Source organism: Bactrocera tryoni, chromosome 1 (genome assembly GCF_016617805.1).
Source record: "Bactrocera tryoni isolate S06 chromosome 1, CSIRO_BtryS06_freeze2, whole genome shotgun sequence".
Classification (NCBI taxonomy): domain Eukaryota; kingdom Metazoa; phylum Arthropoda; class Insecta; order Diptera; family Tephritidae; genus Bactrocera; species Bactrocera tryoni.
Genome location: NC_052499.1, coordinates 32,860,640 through 32,886,061, shown reverse-complemented (window position 1 = coordinate 32,886,061; position 25,422 = coordinate 32,860,640). Strand labels below are relative to the sequence as shown.

The 25,422-nt window shown below is 36.3% G+C and overlaps 2 protein-coding genes across 5 annotated transcripts in view; both read right to left on the bottom strand.

The window, feature by feature from the left end:
- LOC120772027 (epidermal growth factor receptor kinase substrate 8-like protein 1) overlaps positions 1 to 8,288 on the bottom strand; it is a 38,890-nt gene extending 30,602 nt beyond the window's left edge. Inside the window, exon 1 of the mRNA XM_040100414.1 lies at positions 8,271 to 8,288. The gene's annotated coding sequence lies outside the window, so the exon portion shown is untranslated. The remainder of the gene's footprint in view (positions 1 to 8,270) is intronic.
- A 144-nt stretch (positions 8,289 to 8,432) lies between these two features.
- Positions 8,433 to 25,085, bottom strand: LOC120772047 (peroxidase). 4 transcript variants are annotated; one of them, XM_040100438.1, is made up of 11 exons: positions 24,847 to 25,085; positions 15,520 to 15,628; positions 14,956 to 15,286; positions 14,740 to 14,893; positions 14,550 to 14,683; positions 13,837 to 14,444; positions 13,628 to 13,772; positions 13,391 to 13,561; positions 13,086 to 13,206; positions 9,107 to 9,266; positions 8,433 to 8,578 (listed from the first exon to the last, which is right to left on the bottom strand). In XM_040100438.1, the coding sequence occupies exons 1-11, from the start codon at positions 24,935 to 24,937 to the stop codon at positions 8,530 to 8,532; spliced, it is 2,073 nt and encodes a 690-aa protein (XP_039956372.1). In that variant the 5' UTR covers positions 24,938 to 25,085; the 3' UTR covers positions 8,433 to 8,529. The 4 variants fall into 4 exon arrangements, with proteins under 4 accessions (XP_039956372.1, XP_039956363.1, XP_039956358.1 ...); XM_040100429.1 differs by having other exon boundaries at positions 14,496 to 14,680; XM_040100424.1 differs by having other exon boundaries at positions 14,496 to 14,683; positions 24,847 to 25,083.
- Positions 25,086 to 25,422: the final 337 nt, after the last annotated feature.

Here is a 25,422-nt window from a genome sequence, read left to right as displayed (position 1 = left end):
TGGAAAAAGGATCGACACACATCATCTCTTCGTCGATTTCAAAGCTGCTTGTGACAACACGAAAAGGAGCAGTCTTTATGTTGCGATGTATGAATATGGTATCCCCACAAAACTAAAACAGCTCTGTAAACTGACGTTGAGCAATACCAAAAGCTCCATCAGGATCGGGAAGGACCTCTCCGAGCCGTTTGTTACCAAGGCAAGGCGACTCCCTATCGTCCGACTTCTTCAATCTAGCTGGAGAAAATAATACGAGCTGCAGAGCTAAATCGAGAAGGCACAGTCTTTCACAAGAGTGTATAGCTGTCGGAAACAGAGGAAGAAGAAAACTCCAATCCCTTGGAGATATCAGGAATAGAAGGACCTGGCTGCACTTGGTATCTCGAGTTGGCGCCAAATTGCGAAAAGAAGAAACGACTGCCGTGCTGTACTAATACTCCTTTACATTACTCTAACAAATTCCATAAAGTAATAAAGGCGTAATGTAGAGGAATATCAACCGCCCCAACTTCACTCAACAAGCGAAAGAAGAGACAAAAAAAAAATACTTTTTCCCTCCGTTTTTAAAGCGAAAGCATACATACATATATCATCCCGCCATAGGAATGTGAAATACAATACATTACAAGTGAACATAAAGAGGTGGGGTATTTTTTTTATACAAGGTGGACAAACACATGGAGAGGAAACATCAACTTACTAAAAAACATCATAATACAATCAATTCTACCAGAAACCTAAAGAGATACGGATACACTCAACATCAAATAGGATAGGAAGGAATTATAACCCTTAGCAGGTTACAATAATTAAATAAATTAACATAAAATTGCATACATACATATATCCACAAAATAAAACAATTAACCAATTTTGGTAACACACACATCCATATATATTATATATCACAATTATATATTAAATTTGAAGTTTATAACGGTCACACTAACACACAACACAGAAATAGTGACAAAATTGGTAACATAGTCTCTGCCGATTTAAAATTGTTGTCAATTCTAAAATATTTTTCGTGGTTCGCAAAAGTCTGCGTCGATTTGTATGCAACCACATACAAAAACATACATACATATGGTTTGTTGGCGAAGCTGTTATTAGCGAAGTAGTGACAATCGGCGATCGTTCGTTTATTTTTTTCGGCACTGCTCAGATTTTCTACCAACAACATAATGTTGTGACGTTTTGTCGTACCGTCGGTTTTTCGACTTATTGACTCTTTGACGTGAAAGCAAAAAAATCAGTTTCGGCCGGGGCTAATGAGATGCCTAACTTATTCCAGTGTGAGAGCGCCTCAAAATAAGCGTTTTTTTACTATGGCCAGATCGAAGAAAGTAAGTATTTTTGGGCATTTAAATTAAAACACCCAACATTTATTACGATTGCAAATTATTATATATTGGACTTTTAATATAAGGCGAAACTACTTAAATCTTTTTTATGATTTTATGGTATATTAAAACAACTTGATTATTTTTGTAGTTTATTAGGATATTCTAATCCCACTCACACCCGCAATGAAAATTCCAAATTAAAATACGCGGGTAATTGGTTGTACAATTTACTTTTAATATGTTTTATATTTAAAATACATTACAATTTTAAATACATATGTATATCTAAAAGTTATCGGCGGAGTTTTTTTAATCGCACAGCGAAATTGTGCTAAATCAAGTTGATCGCTTACAGGAACCGGGTTGAGACGAAATCTGAGGTATGGTGCGTTGCCGCGGCGTAGTATAGAGCGTAATGTTGTGCAAAACGGATTGTTTAGAACGAATTGTGAGTAGGAAGGTGTCGACGCGGCGCAGTGTGTACACGAATGTGTCAGCTTCCCCGGTGTCCATTCCTTTTGTTGGTTGGGTTGGTATAGGTGTGGTGAGTTATTAGTTTTGCTTTGCAGTAGCATTTTGTGGTTTATTGCGCTGTTTTATTAGGATGCGCCAGTTTTACCGGGTAGAGGGGTGGATGCTTAAGTCATTTAAACACAACTGACTTTTGATTTTTCAATACTTAATAAGGTGAATTAAGGCTGTTAGTTCTCAATTAATAAATGTTTTTAATCATTGGTAATTGAAAATGAATTGTACTATGCATCACATTGCAAAACGTTTCATGAAATATATTTAAATTTCGAATTTTCTTTGATTTTCATTGTTTTAAATTTTTATTAGTGATCTTGAACGGCGGCAACAAATTCCTCCGTTCACATATAATGGGTTGTCAAAAAAGTCTTGCGGAATTTTTATTGATTTTTTTTTTTTTTTGAAATTGAAATTAATTTTTGATGACTAATGCCCAGCGCTTGACCGATGCTACGGCTGCTACTATGCCGGTCTCTTTCGACCAATTCAGCGATTTTATCGCAATTTTCGACGACAGGCCTTCCGGAGCGTGGCGCATCTTCGACCACCTCTACAGTAGAACGAAAACGTTGAAACCATCGTTGTGCGGTGGAAATGGAAACGTTATCGGGTCCATAAACTGTACAAATTTTCTTGGCGGCTTGAGATGCATTTTTGCCTTTATCGTAGTAGTACTGTAAAATATGCCGTATTTTCTCTTTATTTTGCTCCATGTTTGGGACGCTATAACTCACGAACGACAATCAATCAAACACGTGTTAGCGCGTGAAATGAGCTTTCCAAAAAGATATAGCATGACCCGATGCGACGAATAAAACTAGAACTACGCGCTTTCAGCGCAAACTAGCGAAAATACCGCAAGACTTTTTGACAACCTATTATTTTTGGTATAATTTCAATCTGGCCGTTCCAGTCATTCCAATTGCAAAACGTATAAAACCTATCCAATCCAGTGAACTTTCAAAGTTCGGTAGGAGAACGGTTCTCACATTTCCAGTGATAGGAGAGTTGGGGATCTCTTTATCTCTGGTAAAAAGCAACGGCGATACGATGCCTGCCTAGTATTTGTCGTGCACTTAAAAGATCGTCTCAGTGTGACCCTCCGATAAATTTTTTTCACGAGTTTTTTTAAATGTTGGAATTAACTAATCAATTACAATTTGTTTGACTTTTTTTTATAAATAATAAAAATAATACTTTCATAATAATGATTTTTATAAATAAATACATTCATGACGAATACAAAATGATTTTTTTATGTTTATTTATTGGGTGTACTCGTATAATAGTTGTTGAAATGACACGTAAAAAAAGGTCCTGTACGATCTCCACGATTGCAGCCGCAATCGGACTGATTACTTGATTCCAACATTGCAAAAAGTCGCGAAAATCAGTGAGACGATCCCTTAATGCACTAGTAGGATAGAATATTAAAAAAAATACTTTAAAAGAAAAGTTAGCCTTAGTATTTGCAACTGTTGGCGCAACGAAGTAGTTTAGACTACCAACGTATATTTTAGATATTACTATTTATTGCAACCTTGAATTGTTCCATTCCATGCATCTATTTACAGTTTATGATATATTTTCAATTTCTACTCAGTTCAGTTCTTTGTAAGCAGCCCATAAGAAAACTTGAATTAAAAGGCTTTATAATATAAAATTCCAAACTCCTCGTTTCATTTAAACAGGTTATGGGCCCAGAGTTTTATACTATAGGCAGTAATAAAAGTTTTTCGTGGCGTGAAAAGTCTGTCGGTTACACGCGTGGTATAAATTTCAAAAAGAAATTTAGCGAAAATTTTGAGCATGGCAGGAGTCGCACATATCGAGCCGCTAAACGCGGAAAATTCGACACATGGAAGCTGCACATGCGCGCAGTTTTGGTAAAAAATGATTTATGGGCATACGCAAATGGTAAAATAGAATGTCCAATTGATGAAGCAGCCGCAAATTTGTGGAAAATAACCGACGAAAAGGCGTGTGCGGACATTATGCTTGCAATAAGTCCCACAGAATTAAATCAAATTTCTGAATGCACAACCTCACATAAAATGTGGCAAAAATTGCAAACGACACACGAGTCGAAAGGCCCCGCTAGAAAAGCTACATTGTTAAAGAGAGTGGCGCTGTCACGTATGAAAGAGTGTGATTTGGTTAGAAACCATTTAAATGATTTTTTTGACGCGGTCGGTAAATTAAAGGAAATAGGGGTTGAAATCGGTGACAATTTGCTCGTAATCTTATTATTATATAGCTTACCAGACTCATATGAAACATTTCGGTGTGCACTTGAAACACGTGATGATTTGCCAAAGCCCGCAATGCTTCGTGTAAAAATATTAGAAGAGTGGGAATCGCGAAAAGCAAAAAATGAGCGTAGTGAGAGTGATGCTCTATATGCAAAAAATATGACAAAAGCAAATGTATACAACAAAAGTGAAAACAACAACGATCGATTCAGTGGTGAAAAACAATCAGAAACGAAACGAAATGTTTGCTGCTATAAGTGTGGTAAAAACGGTCATTATGCAAAAAATTGTCGGTTGAATAACCGTAATAATCACAGTGCAAACAAAATCGAAGAGCTTAGAGCAACCGAATCTGTTTTTTTATGTCCAAATAGAATTGACAACTAGTGTTTGGACAGTGGGTGCACTTCGCACATGAGTTCTAACAAAAATAATTTTCTTGAAGTTAAAGAATCGAATCAAGTGTTAAGTTTAGCCAATAACGATTCTACGAAAATCACTGGTGCAGGAGACATTAAAGTGAAAGTAGACGAGAAAGGGTTCGAAAAGAATATAGCATTAACAGGTGTGCTTTATGTGCCAGATTTACGTACTAATTTGTTGTCCGTGTCGAAAATGACAGACAAAGGGTATGTAGTACATTTTCGCAAAAACGATGCGATTGTTATTGATAAAAACGAAAAAGTGTTGTTTACTGCAGAACGAAATGGCAATTTATATTTTATGAAAGACAGTAAAAATAGTGCATATTTGGCTCAGAATATAAGTGATATAAATCTATGGCACTGCCGAATGGGTCATCTAAATGAGCGAGATTTAAAAGAAATGGCCAAAAATGGCGATGTGCATGGACTAAAAGTAAACACAAAAGAAAGTTTATCGGCATGTGAAATATGTTTGAGTGAGAAGCAAACCCGTATAGTTTTTCCCAAAAGCTCTAATAATCGTACCAATGATTTACTAGAAATAGTACATAGTGATGTACATATTAGGACCACATATGCAGGTGCAGCTCAAACGGTGGAAAAAATTATTGTGTTACATTCATTGATGACAAATCTCGATGGTGTGAAATTCACTTTATAAGGCAAAAGTCAGATGTGCTAGAAGCGTTCAAAAAGTTTCAAAGTGCGGCAGAGACATTCGCGGGTAAAAGAATAATGCAATGCTTTTATTATATCTGACAATGGGCGTGAATATTGTAATCGCGAATTTGATTTATTTTTGCAAAAATACGGAATTAAACGACGTTTACCAACCCCGTACACTCCACAGCAAAACGGAGTTTCTGAACGTAATTGCTTGATGAAGCAAGCTGGTGTTCCTCCTTCGTTCTGGGCTGAAGCAATAAACACTTCATGCTATATACATAAGAAATCGGTGTATTACAAAATCTACGGGAGAAGTCCCACATAAAACATGGACTAGTAAAATTTCAACAGTTACGCATATGAAAGTGTTTGGCTCAAAAGCCTATGTGTTAAACAAACAACAATCGAAAGGTAAATTCGAGTCTCGATCTGAACAGTGTGTGTTTGTCGGATATTCGTCCGAATCGAAAGCTTATCGCTTATGGTCCAAAAATAAACGAGACATTATCATTAGTCGTGACGTTAAATTTATAGACGGATTCGGTTTTAAAAAGGAATATGAAGAAATAATCGAAATGCAAAGTAATACTATTGAATTAGAAACAAAGACGCTTGAAAAATCGGTATCAATGCAAGACTGTGATGAAACAGCAAGTGAGTTTGAAACGTGCAACAGTGACCAAAATGAAACAGAAGTTAAACGTGGTAAAGGTCGTCCGAAAAAGCTTAAGACCGGTTTGCCCGGAAGACCGAAAAAGGTTTATCAGCATGCAAAAGAAAATAATTGCGAAACTCAGCATAAAGACGAAGAGTCTGAAATAAGTCAATTGGCGTGTATTGGTATACACGAAACTCCGTCAAGTTGGTTCGAAGAAGATACCAGTAATTATTCATTAGAATGGAAGAAGGCTATTGAAGATGATTATTTGGCATTAATTTCAAACGAAACATAGGACATAATCAATCAACCTAAAAACAGTAAAATTATTGGTAGCCGTTTAGTACTGCGAACGAAAGAAAATAATCAGAAGAAAGCACGTCTCGTTGCGAAAAGGGGAGGATTTCCACGATACTTACTCGCCGGTGGCACGGTATACATCAATCCGTTTGCTTGCAGCAACGGCAGCTAAAATGGACTTAGAAATCCATCAAATGGATGTCGTTACTGCGTATCTCAATGGAGAACTAGAAGAAGCCGTATACTTGGAAGTCCCAGAAATGTTGATTGAAGTTTTGAACAAAATAAAATCAGGTGAGCCTCCAGGTAGTCAGGGTATAACAATGCATAGTAAAAATGTCCAAGAGACTGCAGACAAGTGGCTTACAGCGATGAAAGACCGTTAATCCCGTATGTTTACTGAAAAAGGCCCTATATGGACTACGACAATCCGGTTTGATGTGGTACAATCGATTGACAACTAAATGTAAACAGCTTGGTTTGGAGGCATCTACACAAGATCCATGTCTTTTTATCAAACAAAAAGGTAAACAAATTTTAATACTAACAATATATGTAGACGATTTGTTACTAGCATCAAACGATAATATGTTACTAAAAAGTATCAAGAAGGCATTAAGCGAATAATTTGAAATGAAAGATATTGGTCCAGTAAAGCGTTGCGTTGGCATTGACTTTAAGCAGAATTTAAACTCACATCAAGTATTTTTATCGCACCAGCTTATACTGAAACTATTTTACAACGATTTAATATGGGTAATTGCAAACCAGCAAAAACACCCCTAGAAATGAACTTCCAAATTGAAAAACCAATTAAAGTCGATGAAGAAGCCATGAAGAGTTATCCGTATCAAAGACTTATAGGAACACTCATGTACTTAGCAGTTACAACAAGGCCAGACATAGCTTTCGCCGCAAAACGAATTCTACGTTATTTAAATGGTACCAGAAATTATGGTCTCCTTTATTCGCAAAACGACAATAGCCAATATGGTGTGATAGATGCAGATTGGGGTGCAAATATAACAGGCGATGACAGGCGATCCTATAGTGGATATGCGTTCATAGTGGCTAGAGCAGCAGTAAGTTGGGAGGCGCGTAAACAACGCACCGTTGCGCTATCCAGTACCGAAGCCGAATATATGGCAATTACAGAAGCGACGAAAGAAGCTATATATCTTCAAGGCATTTTTAAAGATTTCGGCATATCGTATGAGAACACTACATTATTCAACGACAGCCAAAGCGCTCAAAAACTAATTCAGTGCTTAGGCTACAGCTCGCGTACAAAACATATCGACGTGCGCCATCATTTCATCAAAGAATGCCACCAAAGGGGGAGAATCACGTTAACATATATGCCCACCGAAGATATGCCAGCAGACTCAAGCAACGAAAAGCTTGAGCAGCGTCAAACATTGCAAATACTCATCAGTGTTAGGCATGACAAGTAGCCTCACTACTTCGAGGGGAGGTGTTGGCGCGACGAAGTAGTTTAGACTACCAACGTATATTTTAGATATTACTATTTATTGCAACCTTGAATTGTTCCATTCCATGCATCTATCCGTGCGATTCTGTACTGTGATACAGTCTCAAGTCTCTAAATTTGAGATTTTAAGTTAGAGAGCATTTTTGAGACTTGAGACGATTTTGCTATTCTGTAAGTGACAGTCACAAAATCTATTACATTCCATTATTCAGAGATGTTTTTACACTTGAATGAAAATAAATATGTCGATAACAAATATTAAATTTTCTATAACATAGTCAAAAAACATAATTATCAATAAAAATAAAAATATATGATGATTTTGTTTCATAATATTTACTAAATTTATGTAAAATTGATTTATTTTTAACCTTTTCGTGTTTGAGTTGCTTACAAAATATAAAAATACGACAATCGATTAATATCTATGATGATCTCTATTCAGTATATTCAAAATGGCAGACAAAAGCTCTTTTTAGTTTTGAGACCTGCAAACTATCAGGTCTCAAATTTGAGGCAATATTTTGAGACAATATTTTGAGACTAACGCTAGAGACTGTTTAGTGAATAGTAACTAGTCACAAATTGATACTTTACCTCAAAATGTCTCAAATAGAGACTAGAGACTGGTTACGGAATCCCGCTATATGTATTTACAGTTTATGATATATTTTCAATTTCTACTCAGTTCAGTTCTTTGTAAGCAGCCCATAAGAAAACTTGAATTAAAAGGCTTTATTATATAAAACTCCAAACTCCTCGTTTCATTTAAACAGCAACATCACTGCCAAATTTTTACACATTTATTTAATTGTTTTTTACAATTGTTCAACAATCTATAAAAGTCTACAATATCTTATGGACGTAATAGCTCCACATGTTCATTACATGGCAACATTGGATTTCTGGAAGAAAACAAATTTACAAGGTAGTTATTAAAATACTAAAAGTAGTTAAGACTAAAGAGAATGTATGTTATAAATGAAGGTATCAAAATAGATTATATTTTTTAAAAGTTTTAGATCTTGAGATACCAATTAGTTTTAAAAGTTTTTGCTATTTACAAACCATTTGTTTGTTTGCTTGCTTTCTTAAATACTCCCGAATGAGCTTAAAATTGTTTAATATGTTTTTTTCAGATATATTGCGTGTCGTAAAAGAAAATGCACGCAAACCACTTTCGAATTATTTCTTATAAATTCCTCTAGATTTTTGTGAAAATGCACAATGTTATATAAAATTAATGAGCTATATGTAAAACGACATATCCAATTTGCTGTATTATAAAGGCGATACCAAGTTTGAAACATTGGGCTTTCATTAAGGCTACATTGTAAATTACGTATAAATAAACAACATCAAAGTTGTAAATGATGGAATCACCAGTGTCTGTATGTATCATACAAAAGATGCACATATTTCAAAGAACTTACTTGTCCGAAGGTAAACTAAATATATTTCTCTGCACATTATTCAATTTAGAATTTGCGCAAAGCAATTCAACCGCGTTTGCTTTTTTAAATTGTACCAAATCCGTTAATATTGGGTCTAAAGCATGAAGCTGCCTCTGATATATCTTCGAGAACTGTTCGGCTGAAATTTTGAAAGTTTGTTAGTTGGTTAAATAAAGCGGAAAATATGTAAACAATTATAATTAAGTTATGAGTATTTTTCAATAATAATGCGGAAACAAAAAAATTAGCACCACCTATCAGGTACCACAAAATATATGGACTTGTAATACTATGAGCAAAAAATAGTAAGACATTGTTCATAATATTAAAATTCTTAAATTATTCTTCAAAATCTATGCCGTTCCTCTCAAAGTAATCTCCCTTCGCCCCAATAATACACTTGCGCCAAAGTTCTTTCTAATCCTCGTAACAGTTTTTAAAGTCAATTTGCGGAATAGCCTTCAATGCTCCTAGCGATTCAAGTTTAATGTTTTCAATTGTCCCTTTTTGCGTACAATACTCAAATAGTACTCCTTGTTGACAGTTTGGTAGGTCGAAGGGAATTAGATGCACCACATCTCGATAATCGAAGAAAACTGTCAATATAACGGTGACTTGTTTTGACGTGGTTTTTTCGGATTTGGCTTATCTTTGCCGATCCGGGTGGTAAGCATAGATCCAGGACTCTTCGCCAGTAATAATACGTTTCATCTTGGTAGTGTCAGAAAGTATTGTTTCATAGACGTTAACGCAACGGGTGTTTTCAGAAAAAATTGACTGATTTTGAAACCACCCTTTTCTTATGCCCAAATTATCTTTCAAAGTGATCCATTCGATATTCCAAACATGCCAGTATTCTTATTATTATTTATTATTTTATTGACGTGTTGAACAACATCTGATGTTGGTGGTCATACTGGACGTTCTTGACCTCCTTTAAATAATTTGTACCAATCAAAAACACTTATTCGCGACAAGAAATTATCACCGAAAGCCTTTTCCAACATACTGAACATTTCGGCACCAGAAATTTGTTTCCGCATTCATTCATCACTTATCATTTAATAATTGCCCAAAGAAATAGGCATAATAAGGACATTAATATGGAATATACCTTTTTCTCCAATCATTATAACATTATTAAATATAAATATTACTTTTGGGAAAGTAATTTTTAATTGATATAATTGTTGCCGCATGCGAACATAGAATACATTATTGCCAACCTCTACTCTGCTAACCAATTTTTCATGCTTGGTTGAATTGCGTACAACAAATAGTTACATAAGGAAAAATACCATACATATGTCATCGAAAAAATTACACATTAATTGTAAAACCACTTTTGGATGCGTGTGGTAATTCGCCTGCAAATTATGTTAGTACGGATATTTTTTACTTTCAAATTCTTATGGCTATGTACCAGTTCACAAGAGTTTTCGTAATTCCATTCTTTTACTTAACGCTATTCTTGTTAAAATGTGCATACATCGTGGTAGATTAACTTTCTAGTAATTAGTTTAATCTGAAAGCTAACTGCTACTTTGATTAATTTTTTATATACATATGTACATCTATATTTCTCCTGAGACGTAAAAGTGTTATTGTTTATTTCTAAGAGAACATACATATATTTAGCCATTAAAAACATCAAACTTATTATTCAATCTACATATTGATTGTTTTCAAAATTTGTATCCGCGTTAGCTTTGCTTCATTCATTTTATGGATTCCACATTACGATTTGAATAATTTTTTTGTAATTTATAAATGGCAAAATTCCGATTTCTTTTCTCCTGATTAAAAATTATATGGGGTTATAGGTACCGCAAACGCTTAGTTTAGGACATATTCGGGCGATTCCGATTACTTTGGCGGAGGGGTAAAAAAACTGAATTTCCGTATAAATGGGGTATGTGCGGATAAGGAAGCTTCTCCAGAGAAGAAATATTCAAAAATATTACAAAAATAACTTTTATTTTTTAAAATATTCACGATTAAAAGTTCAAAAATTTGCACTAATAACACATGGCATTTCTCTATGTTTCACTAAATTTTTTCACGTTTTTCACTCTGTATATTTAAATATATACTCTAAACATTGAAATAATTTCACATTTCACTTTTATTTTGCTATGTTTTACCTAAATTTATTAATTTAAAAATCACTTAGCACACTCATCGTTGAAAAGGTTAGATTGTTTACAATTATGAGGAAAACGAGCCTTGCCAGATCTTAAACATCAAATATGAAGGATTTTTAACAATTTTTTTTTGTTTGTTTTTTCGCGTGATCTTTTTTCTATATTAACTATACTGAAGTGCTTTCCTGCACTCCTGCACTACTACTTCTAGTACTCCTTTCTGCGTTAAAATAAAAAAATATATTGAGTTTCGTTATAAAGTGGTTATATTTTTTGGGTATCTTGCACTGATATTGAAACAAAATTTGAGTTTTCGTTATAAAATGGTTAAATTTTGGTTATTATATCTGTCAGCGCTTTCCACTTATTTTTGATAATACGTCGTTTTGTATATTAGGTGACAATATATATAATATTATTATATAATATATAATATTATTATATAATATAATTATATAATATTACTATATAATATTACTTATTTGTTTATTAAATTAAATAAAGAACATATCCATATGAATGGATAAAGGAATTTTTGGGAAAAAAGGAATTTCAGCGAATTTTCTTATTATCACATGGCAGCGCTCCATTTCGTCGTAATTTTTAGCACACACATGATGTTCACTAAGAGTGTAAAATGTAATTTTTATACTCTCGCAACAAAGTTGCTAAGGAGAGTATTATATGTAGTTTTGTTCACATAACGGTTGTTTGTAAGTCCTAAAACTAAAAGAGTCAGATATAGAGTTATATATACCAAAGTGATCAGGGTGACGAGTAGAGTTGAAATCCGGATGTCTGTCTGTCCGTCCGTCCGTGCAAGCTGTAACTTGAGTAAAACTTGAGATATCATGATGAAACTTGGTACACGTATTTCTTGGCTCCATAAGAAGGTTAAGTTCGAAGATGGGCAAAATCGGCCCACTGCCACGACCACAAAATGGCGAAAACCGAAAATCTATAAAGTGTTATAACTAAGCCATAAATAAAGATATTAAAGTCAAATTTGGCACAAAGGATCGCATTAGAGAGGGGCATATTTGGACGTAAGTTTTTTGGAAAAGTGGGCGTGGCCCCGCCCCCTGCTAGGTTTTTTGTACATATCTCAGAAACTACTATAGCTATGTCAACCAAACTCTATGGAGTCGTTTCCTTCAGGAATTTCCATAAACAGTTCAAAAATGGAAGAAATCGGATAATAATCACGCCCACCTCCCATACAAAGGTTATGTTGAAAATCACTAAAAGTGCGTTAACCGACTAACAAAAAACGTCAGAAACATTACTTACTTGTTAAAATAAAGATTTCTTCGGTAAAAAAAACTGTTAGAAGTGTAAAATGTGGATTTATATAAAAATTATAGTTTAATTTAAATAATTTGAACTGAAAAATGTGAGTAAAATGTGTTTAATGTTTTAAAATAGCTTGTTGAAATATTCGAATTTTGGGAATTTTTGAACTTTAAGGTCGAATATCTCGTAAACTAAGGGTTTGCGGTACCTATAACCCTGTATATTTTTGTGGCTGTCCTCTTTCCAACGGTACCTTCAAATCGCGGCGCCAAGGAAATCGGAATTGTGCCGATATTCTCATGGCTTATTTCTAATATGTTTAAATGGATAAAATTCTGACAGGCGTACTACTGTGATCAAATTAAAAGGTGACTTTTTAATTTATACTTCGCGTGTTTTTCGAATCGGTAATTTTTTTTAAGTTGGTAATACTGTTAGTGACATCTATGCTAACTATCACGTCAATATATTCATTACTATTTGAGATACGCGTCGTTATTAGAGAACCGTTGGATTCTTACCCAAAATATATTTAAACGTTGGTCCAACTGCAGCTCCGAGTGATTTTTTTTCTGCCATACCACCAACTAGAAGGTCAATGTTTTCAACATTACTATAAGTAGCTTTTAAAACATTTAGGTCCTAAAAACAAATGTGAATTAATGAGTACATGATCATTACGGCAACACTCAACAAAGACAATTATATGTATTTCAGTTTCAATTTAGGGTATTGAACGAAGCAAATGCAATAATCACAACAATCACATAAATGTTTTTGTTTTCCTAGTGACCATATATGATTTCCATTAGTTTTTATTACGCACGTCAATTTCTATAAAACTCTCGAGATCTTTCCAGGTACCGATGTTTTGTCCAATTGAAAGCTTCAAATAGTCAATATAGCGTCTTAAACCATGATCTCGCCCTCGTTGAATATCGTAAGCCAGCAGATCACCATGTGTGGGTCTATTCACGCCAAAGTTATTCCAAATAAGCTGAATATATTAAAAAAAAAATAATTAACTGCGAAGTTCTTGCATTGCAATACGTTCCGCGCTTACACTGTCCTCATATACTGTATCTAATTTCATGGCATGTTGGTTCAAAATCGATTCCAGTATGGTATCAATTTGTTCAGGAGTATATTCCAAATCAGGCTTATATGTTTGATTAAAAAATGAAACTAAATTTTCGTTGCGGATAACTCTGCAGTATACAATATTATCTAAATGATGAAGGGCATAAATTTGTAAAAAAACATAGTACATACCCACTTTCTTGCGGAAGCGAACCCGATGTAGTGTACTCCACACGTTTTACTTCAGTAAAATTCTGCAGAAAATTCGGCATCATGGACATGTAAAACCGCATGGCTGCGATCCCAAATTCATTTGAAATTCTATCAATGTCCACAGATTCCTTGTTGAACGAAAATTCTTTAATTTTAAGAGCAACATCTTCGCCCAACACAGTGGGCAGCCACTCGTCAAAAACAATATTCCTATAGATTTGTATGTTAATTGCTTTTGCTGTTCTGAAAAGATCTTCATCCTGCCATAACGGATATTTAATAGTTAGTTTTTGGGCAATCTGGTTATGATTTCTCATAAATAGTGTATAAATAGTTATCGTGAGTGGGCTATTGTTTGCTCGAGAATCGCCAGCCATGAAACATTGACTAATTTGCCTGGACGGGTTTTTGAACGCACAATAATTACTCCAGTCGCCAGGTACCACAGCTAGTTCATCATTATAGATATTTGAAGTCTTGGCTGCGAATTTAATTTGACCATTAGTCCATGTGCGCATGCGTTTTTGCGCCTCATCTGTGAAACCGTATAGTTGAGATAAATCCAAAAGCCATGTTGCTTGGTTTAACTGAGAAAATTAATTAATTTCATTACTTTGTCCATATGGAAAAACAATTACTTGTTCCACCGCGCCGAATGTGCATTTTGTGCTGACAGCAACAGCACTACGTACATAATTGAAACAGTTAACTTTTGCGTACTGCGATTCATCGTTTCTTATTATCAAAGGAGCACAAAATGGATGTCGATATCTGGGTATGAGCTCAAAACTGTTATTATCGCAGCATTCAATGTGACTTCCATCTCCTTAAACACTTAGTAGATACAGTTAAGATGACCAAAATCTATTTCAAGGCGCTTACTCATTGTTGTAACTACAGGTTTACTGAGATCATGCTCAACGAATTGAGTCCACTGTATAACAGCTAAGTTTCTTTGCTTGTCCTCGAGATTTTTTTTCACACTCAAGTTGTGCAAGGATTTACTCACCATGAGAGGTGAAACAAGAGGCAACATCTAAAAAAAATTGTTATATTAATACTACTTTCACGTGCTTAGAAAAGTGATTAAAAACATACCTGATAGATGCCATCCTGATAATGGCGATCCAATAATCTTCGAAATGTGTTGTGGCCATTGCGTCGTTTTTCAATGATTCTTAAACATTTTTGTAACAATTCACTTCCTTTTGGAAGTGACTTATTTGATAAAAATGTTTCGCAATCTTTGCCATTTATTCCATGGGGTAGACATTTACTATTGAAGACATAAAGACTAGCAGCCAAAAGTTTACTAGCAACGTCATTGTCCAATTTTGCTTCTTCGTTTGGCAAAGCATCCAAAAGATAAGTATGTGAGATACCACCTTTTTCGACAATTATTCCGGACTTCACCAGAGTTCCTTCAAGCCTGTATGGAAAATTATGTAATTACCTGAGTTTAAATTTTAAAACTTTACAGAAAAGAAAATCAACAGCTAAAAACCAGTAATCGATAATCGGCTGTGGCCATAACCGACAGACCAAATGCGTTTTCACAATGTCTGGTTAGTGCACATCTGACGGTTAAAGTCTGTTTAGGTTGGCAAAAGGATAACATACTACCTAATATGTACAAAATTTCACTTAAGTTTTAGTTTTTACCTTTTCTGTCTGTTTACAGATTCGATTCCAAAGACTAAGTCACGCTCCCAATCCTCTGAGGAAATACTATTTAAGTATTGAAAGCTTCTTTCATCGATTGTGTAAGCACCTGTTATAGAACAAGAAATATATTAATGTATGTATATCGGCTATAACAATAATACAAGTCTATAGTTATTTTGGCAATATGTGGACTCTCATATACCATACAAGTATATTATCTCAACCTACATTTTGAATATGTTACGAGGCATTGTTTATAAAAAACGGATATGAAAATCAATTTGTATACATACATACGTAAAAAGAAACCCAACTACTCTTGATTTTTGCACCACAATAATGAACCGTCGCATACTGCATTGATTCTTCGTGAGTTTTTCGAGAAATTTTTAACCAATACATATCTTACCGCTACCACCGTATTCGGCTGTTTTAGCTTCGTTTGACTTCTGGCTATTCAGCAAGCGAAAACGACCGCTCTGGGAAAACCGTTTTGAGTCAATTGAAGACATTAAACGTGAATCACTACGCTCATTGTTTGCTATTCAGAAAATTTACTTTAAAAACTGTTTTAAGGATTAGAAAAAACGTTGGCACAAGTGTATTGTGGCCAAGGGGGCTTACTTTGAGAGAGACGACAAAGATTTTGAAGAATAAATTAAAAATCTTAAAATTATGAACAAAGTCTCACTATTTTTTGTTCTTAGTAGTAAATGAGTACTTATAATTCTTCTGTTAGAACTAGGAGATTAAGTGGCTTAAACGCTTACCTCACCCTCGGAGATATTCGCGTGTTAATAGAAACTTTCGAATGTTTGATGGAGGCTTGTTATAATGGTCAGGGTTATACGTGTCTAAAAAAAACAAGTAAGGAAGGGCTAAGTTCGGGTGTCACCGAACATTTTATACTCTCGCATGATAAAGTGATAATCGAGATTTCATTATACGTCATTTACATATTTTTCAAATACCGTATTTTTGTAAAGTTTTATTCCGCTATCATCATTGGTTCCTAATGTACTATATATTACACAGAGAAGGCATCAGATGCAATTCAAAATAGCGTTATATTGGAAGAAGGCGTGGTTGTGAACCGATTTCACCTATATTTTGTTCATGTCATCAGGGTGTTAAGAAAATGTTATATACCGAATTTCATTGAAATCGGTATAGTAGTTCCTGAGATATGGTTTTTGGTCCATAAGTGGGCGAGGCCACGCCCATTTTCAATTTTTAAAAAAAGCCTGGCTGCAGCTTCCTTCTGCCATTTCTTTCGTAAAATTTAGTGTTTCTGACGTTGTTTGTTAGTCCGTTAACGCACTTTTAGTGATTTTCAACATAACCTTTGTATGGGAGGTGGGCGTGGTTATTATCCGATTTCTTCCATTTTTGAACTGTATATGGAAATGCCTGAAGAAAACGATTCTGTAGAGTTTAGTTGACATAGCTATAGTAGTTTCCGAGATGCGTACAAAAAACTTAGTAGGGGGCAGGGCTCACTTTTCCAAAAAAATTACGTCCAAATATGCCCCTCCCTAATGCGATCCCTTGTGCAAAATTTCACTTTAATATCTTTATTTATGGCTTAGTTATGACACTTTATAGGTTTTCGGTTTCCGCCATTTTGTGGGCGTGGCAGTTGGCCGATTTTGCCCATCTTCGAACTTAACCTTCTTATGGACCCTAGAAATACCTGTACCAAGTTTCATCATGATATCTCAATTTTTACTCAAGTTACAGCTTGCACGGACGGACGGACAGACAGACATCCGGATTTCAACTCTACTAGTCACCCTGATCACTTTTGTATATATAACCCTATATCTGACTCTTTTAGTTTTAGGACTTACAAACAACCGTTATGTGAACAAAACTATAATACTCTCCTTAGCAACTTTGTTGCGAGAGTATAAAAAATTTCGAGTTATGCCAGGATATTTGTATGCAATTTGACTTCTATTGCTAATTTAAGAGTTCAAGTTAATGAGAACTTCGAGTTATAAAATTTTGAGCTATGGAAGTTCAACTGCATTTATTTCTTTGGGGATTGTGAATACATGCATATTTTTCGAAATATATACAGTGAAATCTCCCATAAACAGACACCAAACCACAATATGCGAAAAAACATAAACAAATGTAAGTATTGACTTGATTTTAGTATTTTTTGGTATAGCAACACATAAAACTATAGCCATTTCCAAAAAGGATTATTATTAAATTATATACTATATCTTATAAATTGACCGTTATATACGGTAAAAAGTCAACTATAGGTACTGGGGTCCAAATATTCGGTACCTAGGAGCTTAAACAGTTTTGGTGGGATTTGGACAATTTATTAAGATACCTGACATATTGGCCGATATATGTGGTAAAAAGTCACCCGGAAGTTCGAAAATCTGTATATTAAGTATATGGGGGCTACGGGAAGTATTGGTCTGGTTTAACCCATTTTTGACATAGAGACATATCATTGTTCGAGAAGTACTATCCCTGAATTTCAATTATATATCTCAAAGTCGGTACCTAAGGTCTTGAAAAGTTTTTATTTAATTTAAAAAATTTTTGGTCATAAGGTGGCACGCACTAAAGATATTATTCGTGCAAAGTTTTATACCGTTATATTAATTGCTTCTTGATTTGTGTACCGAAAACTGCACGAATCAAGTGGAATTTAAAATTGTGTTATATGGGAAAAGGCGTGCTTGTTGCCCGATTTCGTTCATTTTTACACTGTGACATAAGAATGTAAGAAAAATGCCACGTACTAATTTTCGCGAAATCGGGTCCCGAGATATGGAATTTCACCAAAAACTGGGAGGTGCCTCGCCCATGGTCCAATTTTCACACCGGCTCCCATAAAGGTCTCTCATACCAGCTTGGTGGTAAAATTTAATATCTCTCACGTATTTAGCTATTGATTTATTGCCTTTAGCTGTTTTTAACAGTACCGTTATATGAGAGAGCTCCGAGTTCTTATAAGATTTGTATTTAGCAAATTTGGTTGTTGTAGCTTAAGTGGTTTAGGAGATATGTACATTAAACTTTTTAGAGGGCGGGGCCACTCCCAATTTTTCAAAAAATTTCTCCCTTGGTGTGACCTTTGCTGCTGCGGTCCTCTCTACCAAATTACAGCTTTATATCTTAATTTAGTGCTTAGTTATGGCACTTTATAGGTTTTCTGTTAATGACGATTTGTGGGCGTGCAGTAGTTCGATTACGCCCATCTACAAACTCGACATTTTTTACTCAAGTTACAGCTTGCATGGACGGACGGACGGACGGACATACAGACAGTCAACCGGATTCCAAATTTTCTCGTCACCTTGATTATTTATACATACAAATATAACCCTATGTCTATCTCGATTAGTTTTAGGTGATACGTACAACCGTTAGGTCAACAAAACTATAATACTCTATAGCAACTGGTTGCAAGAGTATAAAATCAGCAATTAAAATGGAAGAGATTATTGGTGTATGCACGTTAGAGCGGTTTAATTTACAATGAGCCAAAGAAATGGAAAAATAGCGTATGAGGAAAATGTCCTAGGGATCATTCTGAATAACTTTGCTCATGAGACTAAGGGTTTAAAACCGGATTAAGGCTGTGATTTTTAAGGCGAAATTTTTTAGGAATCATAAAAACTTTGTGGCCAGTTTTTTAAATATCCGAATGAAATGTGATGCGTTGGTGCATTTTGATAATCTATTGATAATTTTTCGGAATCGGTCAGATTGGACAACTATAGCACTTATCTCCCATACAACCAATTATTAGAGTTTTTTAAATTTCGCCTTAATATTCACTGGCTCGAAATTGGTTTTGGGCCCTTAGTCTCTTAAGCAAAGTTGTTCAGAATGATCCATAGAGCATTTCCCACATACGCGATTTTATAGAAAACAAGTAAGGAAGGGCTAAGTTCGGGTGTCACCGAACATTTTAATCGAGATTTCATTATCCGTCATTTACATATTTTTTTATTTTACTGTAAAATTAATTAGATTAGATCAATTTGTGTACTTTGAGTATTGCATTATATTTTCATTTCCTAATGTATACATACATATATTATACAGAGAAGGCATCAGATGGAATTCAAAATAGCGTTATATTGGAAGAAGGCGTGGTTGTGAACCGATTTCACCCATATTTTGTAAATGACATCAGGGGGTTAAGAAAATATTATATACCGAATTTCATTGAAATCAGTTGAGTAGTTCCTGAGATATGGTTTTTGGTCCATAAGTGGGCGACGCCACGCCCATTTTCAATTTAAAAAAAAAAGCCTGGGTGCAGCTTCCTTCTGCCATTTCTTCCGTAAAATTTTCCAAAAAAAATTACGTCCAAATATGCCCTTCCCTATTACCATCCTTTGTGCCAAATTTCACTTTAATATCTTTATTTATGGCTTAGTTATAACACTTTATAGGTTTTCGGTTTTCGCCATTTTGTGGGCGTGGCAGTGGGCCAATTTTGCCAATCTTCGAACTTAACCTTCTTATGGAGCCAAGAAATATGTGTACCAAGTTTCATCACGATATCTCAATTTTTACTCAAGTTACATCTTGCACGGACGGACGGACAGACGGACGGACGGACAGACAGACATCCGGATTTCAACTCTACTCGTCAGTTGATGAGGCAGAAACAAAGCGCCTCAAAGCAATAGTGAAGGAATATGAAAGCTAACTGAAAAGAAGTTGGAAGCAATCAGAACCCCTAGTAGAGAACAAACAGGAGAGCACTTCACAAAAAAGGAATCGCTCTACGACAGAAACACCCGAAACTCTGCCTAAAAAACCGAGGCGGAGTGAAGGCGAACAGAGCAGCGCAACAGCAGCAAGGCATTTCTGCGATGTAGCCAGAGATAGCCTGCAAGTGGCCATCATAGATGGGAATTCCTCCTCACCGAGCACGGTACAGGAAAGATGCGTGGAGATCGACGTCAGATTGTCGAGTATGGTGCTAAGCTATGTACTCAACAATCCAGCGGGTCCTCACCCGGAGTTTGACTCCTCTGAGACCCTCAGGGGCTACAGGGTCATCAAGTGTGCGGACCAGGCCTCCCTGGATTTCCTGACGGGTGGTGTTGCTAAAATCAGCAACGCCTTTGTAGGCCTCCAATTGAGGCTCATACCCGCCAGGGACATTCCAAAGAGACCTCGTGCTCGCATTTGGTTACCCCCACTAGAGGAGCCAGGCGAAAAACTCCTGAGGTGTATCAAGCTGCAGAACAAATCTATACCTGGTATAGATGAGTGGCAGCTGATAAAGGAGGAAAAACCAAATAAAAAAAAACCAGGTTGAAAATCTTCCAAGGCGACAAAGCGGCTGTCGAAGACGACACGGAAGAGGTCGACGACGCCAGCCAGTTGCTAAGGAATGTGGGGATCGAAGAAACCCGAGATGCCCAATAACAACCTTATCCTTCTTATCAATAAAAGTATAAATGTACATATTTCTTTGTCCTAATTACAGCACAGCAGATATCATAGTGGTAAAGGTGGAACAGAAAGAAAAGCCCTTCTTCTTAGTCTCGGCCTACTTGGCCCATGACGAAGGCATACCACCGACCCCGCTCACCAGACTAATAGAGGAGAACAGAAAAGAAGATGTCCTAATAGGGTGTGATGCAAACGCAAGGCACACCGTATGGGGTAGCTCCAGCATAAACACCAGAGGTGAGTCACTCTTGCAGTATATTCCAAATAGTAGTCTAAGTATATGCAACAAGGGCGATAAGCCAACTTTTATTTTTCCAAGCTCTGATAGGTTTCCGGGGTGGGAGGAATGCTTGACCTCACGCTATCAACAGACACAAGCAGTCTCGTTGTGGATAACTGGAGGGTGTCCGATGAGCCTTCCATGTCGGATCCCTCCTGGATACTCTCCAGCATCCGCGGGAGGTACAGTGCTCCTCTCACATACCGGAACCCTAGAAGAACAGCTCGGGAAAAATATACCACAATAGCAACAAAATGCCTCGAAAAGGGAGGCAATAAGAGTATCAGAAATCCTCAAGAATTAGATGCAGAAGTAGAGAAGTTGGAAGAAATCTTAACCACAACTTTCAATAAATCTACTCCGCTAACAGTTTTGGAAAAGAGAAAGTCTCTCCCTTGGTGGAACAGTAAACTCAAGAATTTGAGAACACAACTAAGGAAAGCTTTCAATGAGAGTTTTAGAACCAAAATATGGCAGCCATATAAAGATATTATGAAAAGATACAAAAAAGCAGTCAGGAAGAGCAAAACACGACTCTTGGCGATCTTTCTGCACATCGATAGAAAGTTGCAGAGAAATCGCTAGGCTGAGCAAAATGCTATCCAAAGATCATATTAACACTGCTTACATTAGGACGGAGGGAAGTGATTGGACCTCCTCGGCAAAAGAGTCTCTGGAGGTACTAATTACAACACACTTCCCCGGGAGTCAGCAAACACCTTCAACGAGGGTTCAACCAGAACCACCGTTGAACGCAGCTGATTATCAAGGCCAAATAATAGACAAAAGCAAAATCAAGTATGCCTTAAATAGTTTTGCACCATTTAAAGCGGCAGGTCCTGATGGGATTATGCCCATAATGTTGCAAAAACTGGTAGAACCAATGGTTCAAAGACTTGAAAATACATATATACAAAGCTAGCATTCTATTATCCTACATCCCAAGAAGTTGGAAAAGAAGTAAAGTTGTGTTCCTTCCAAAACCTGGCGGAAGAACACACTAAAATGCCAAGGACTTTAGACCTATAGGCCTTACCTCCTTTATGCTGAAGGTACTGGAAAGGCTAATAGATCTACACGTAAGAACAATAATGGCGGAGAAGTTATGGAAGTCCCAACATGCGTACATAAAGGGCCGATCAACCGAAACTGCCCTTCACGAGGTGATAAGTGTAATTGAAAAATCACTACACCACAAACAATACACCATGGCTGCTTTTCTAGACATAGAGGGCGCCTTCAATAACATAAAAGTAAATGCGATAATTAACTCTCTGGCACATGGTGGCATAGATGACACTGTGTGCAGATGGATACTATCGATGCTTGAGAATAGGAAGATTATAGCTTCAAACGACGCCGCAACACAAACAAGCTATGTGAGTAGAGGGGCGCCTCAAGGAGGGGTCCTTTCTCCGCTCCTATGGGTTGTAGCGCTGAACGAAATACTCCTCCAACTAAACGGTGGAGGAGTGAAGGCAGTGGCGTATGCAGACGATATAGTGTTGTTGGTATCAGGCGTGTTTCCTTCAACAGTCAGCAAGATTATGGAAAGAGCACTTCGAAGGTTAAACCTATGGGCTAAAAACAATGGACTAGGAGTTAACCCGAACAAAACAGAACTGATGCTATTCACAAGCAGAACCAAAATACCTCAGTTTCAACTTCCGGTACTAAACGGTACAACACTCACTCTATCCCCCACAGCTAAATACTTGGGGGTGGAGATTGACACCAAATTGTCCTGGAAAATAAATATAGAAAAAAGAATAAACAAAGCATACATGGCTTACTATACTTGTAAGAGAATCGTCAACCAGAATTGGGGCCTCAAACCAAGTATAGTCATGTGGATGTATACGGCGGTCATAAGACCTATACTTACATATGGAGCACTGGTATGGTGGCCAGCGTTAAACAAACAATACAACATTAAAAAATTAAATGGTATACAAAGAGCAGCATGTGCGGGTGTTACTGGGGCAATCAGGTCATGGCCGACTGATGCGCTCAACGTGATCCTGCATCAACTACCAATGGACATTTTTATTCAAAAAACAGCAGCTATTGCGGCGACAAGAATAAAAGAATTGGGAGGTTGGAACCAGCAGAACTATGGACATAGTGTAATTCTAAACAAGCTCACCATTAATAAATCAGACTACATTCTCCCAAAGCTGGACTTCAATAGACACTTCCAGGTAAGGATACCATCTAGACGAGAATGGAGAAGAGGCTCAATAGAAGAGGAGGATACCATCTCTGTCTATACCGACGGGTCCAAAATGGACTGTGGAGTAGGCACGGGGGTATTCTCCACTGATCTTGGCATATCTCTCTCTATATGTCTACTGAACTCGGCTAGCATCTTCCAAGCAGAAGTACTAGGCATAGAAAAAGCCTGCGAAGCTCTATTGGAAAACCACGGGAATTCAAATAAAGCAACTATATTTACGGAAAGCCAGGCGGCGCTCCTGGCCTTGTCTTCACCCATGACAAAATCCAGCACAGTACACAACTGCAAGAGAGCACTAAGCGCAATAAAAGACAAGCTCCAACTAAACTTAATCTGGGTTCCCGGCCACAGGAACATTTTCGGTAACGAAAAAGCAGACGAGTTGGCAAAGGCAGGAGCTTTCCTCAACGAATCCGAGGCGGAGATAATACCAAGTCCGCTAGGATCAATCAAAGGAGAGATCAATAGACAATTTCAACAAATTGCAAATAACAGGTGGAAAACATCACAAAATGTGTCATAACTAAACAATTATGGCCAACATATGACAGGAAAAGAACCAACGACTTACTAAATAGGTCAAGGAAAAGTATTTACAGAGTAACAGCTACCACAACAGGGCACTGGCCATTTGGGGAACACGCATCCAAAATGGGTATGCCCTACAACGACATCTGCCGTAGCTGCGGAGTAGCTGGGAACAAGGAAACAATCTTCCACTTTCTCTGTGAATGCCCAGCTCTAGCACACCGACACAAAATACTTGGAATTCATCTAGCACCAAACCTTGAATGGATTTCCACTAAAAGCATATCGGACATAAGTAGTTTCATCGAAACCTCAAAATGGTTTGAAAGAGAAGGTGAAACGTAATAGCAGATACAGGAGGTTCTACGAACAGTGCATCAAAATGGCACATCAAGTGTTAATTGAGCCCGATAGGGCTGCACTCCTACCTACCTACCTACTCGTCACCCTGATCACTTTGGTATATATAACCCTATATCTGACTCATTTAGTTTTAGGACTTACAAACAACCGTTATGTGAACAAAACTATAATACTCTCCTTAGCAACTTTGTTGCGAGAGTATAAAAAAAATCAACACGTCGCAAATCCCATACATAAGTATGCGTCATGCAAACAAGATTATTTGTGTCGTAATCGATATGCATAAACTATAGCATTTTTATTTAAGTCAATATATTTATTATATTTAAATCAATGAAAAGCCTAACCATAATTCATGAAAAATATGAGTACTGCCGCACTCGCTTTGCATATGAAAGAAACAGGTTTGCAAAATTTACTAGTAAGTTAAATAAGTATGAGTATGGATCAGAGATCGCCAACTTACCTATATTTGGAATTAACGTCCAGCAACATATAATCAGAATCGACAGATCCAATTTCACGTAGTAGCTACAACTATTTCTTACACGAAACATATTATTCACAATAGATTGTTATTATATAGAAAAGTACAAATCTAAAATTTTCTGTTACAGTGCCACTTTAGAACTTCCTACGTTCTTTTATAAACACAAATTGTAACTGCGTCAACGAAATATTTAATTTTCACATTCGAATGAAAACTGAGTTGTTACACTACGTATGTAGACATGTATAATACATATGTAGATCATTGATGATAAGGGTTCGTTTCTGCTAGGGCATTGATACAACATGCATATAGAAACATAACCTTGTATATCACTTGTATGAACATCATTGACCCACAATCCGATTAATCCATTTACATATTTGCATCCATAAATCTTATATGTATATGGTACATACATATATGTACATATATACATATGTATATTATCATGTTATATTTTACAAATGTATTTTTTTTTAATTAGAGATGTACTCCTCATCCAACAATTTTATTACGTAAAGTAGAAAATGTTAACATTCTCTGATAAAA

Bases quoted from the DNA above. Each gene is read 5' to 3' on its own strand.
- LOC120772047 (XM_040100424.1), bottom strand. From the start codon at position 24,937: ATGTTTCGTGTAAGAAATAGTTGTAGCTACTACGTGAAATTGGATCTG. The intron at 14,684-14,739 runs GTAAGCGCCTTG...TAAGTGTTTAAG, and splicing joins ACCTGTAGTTACAACAATGA to GAGATGGAAGTCACATTGAA. The intron at 9,267-13,085 runs GTAAGAATCCAA...TCAAAATTTCAG, and splicing joins AACGTTTAAATATATTTTGG to CCGAACAGTTCTCGAAGATA.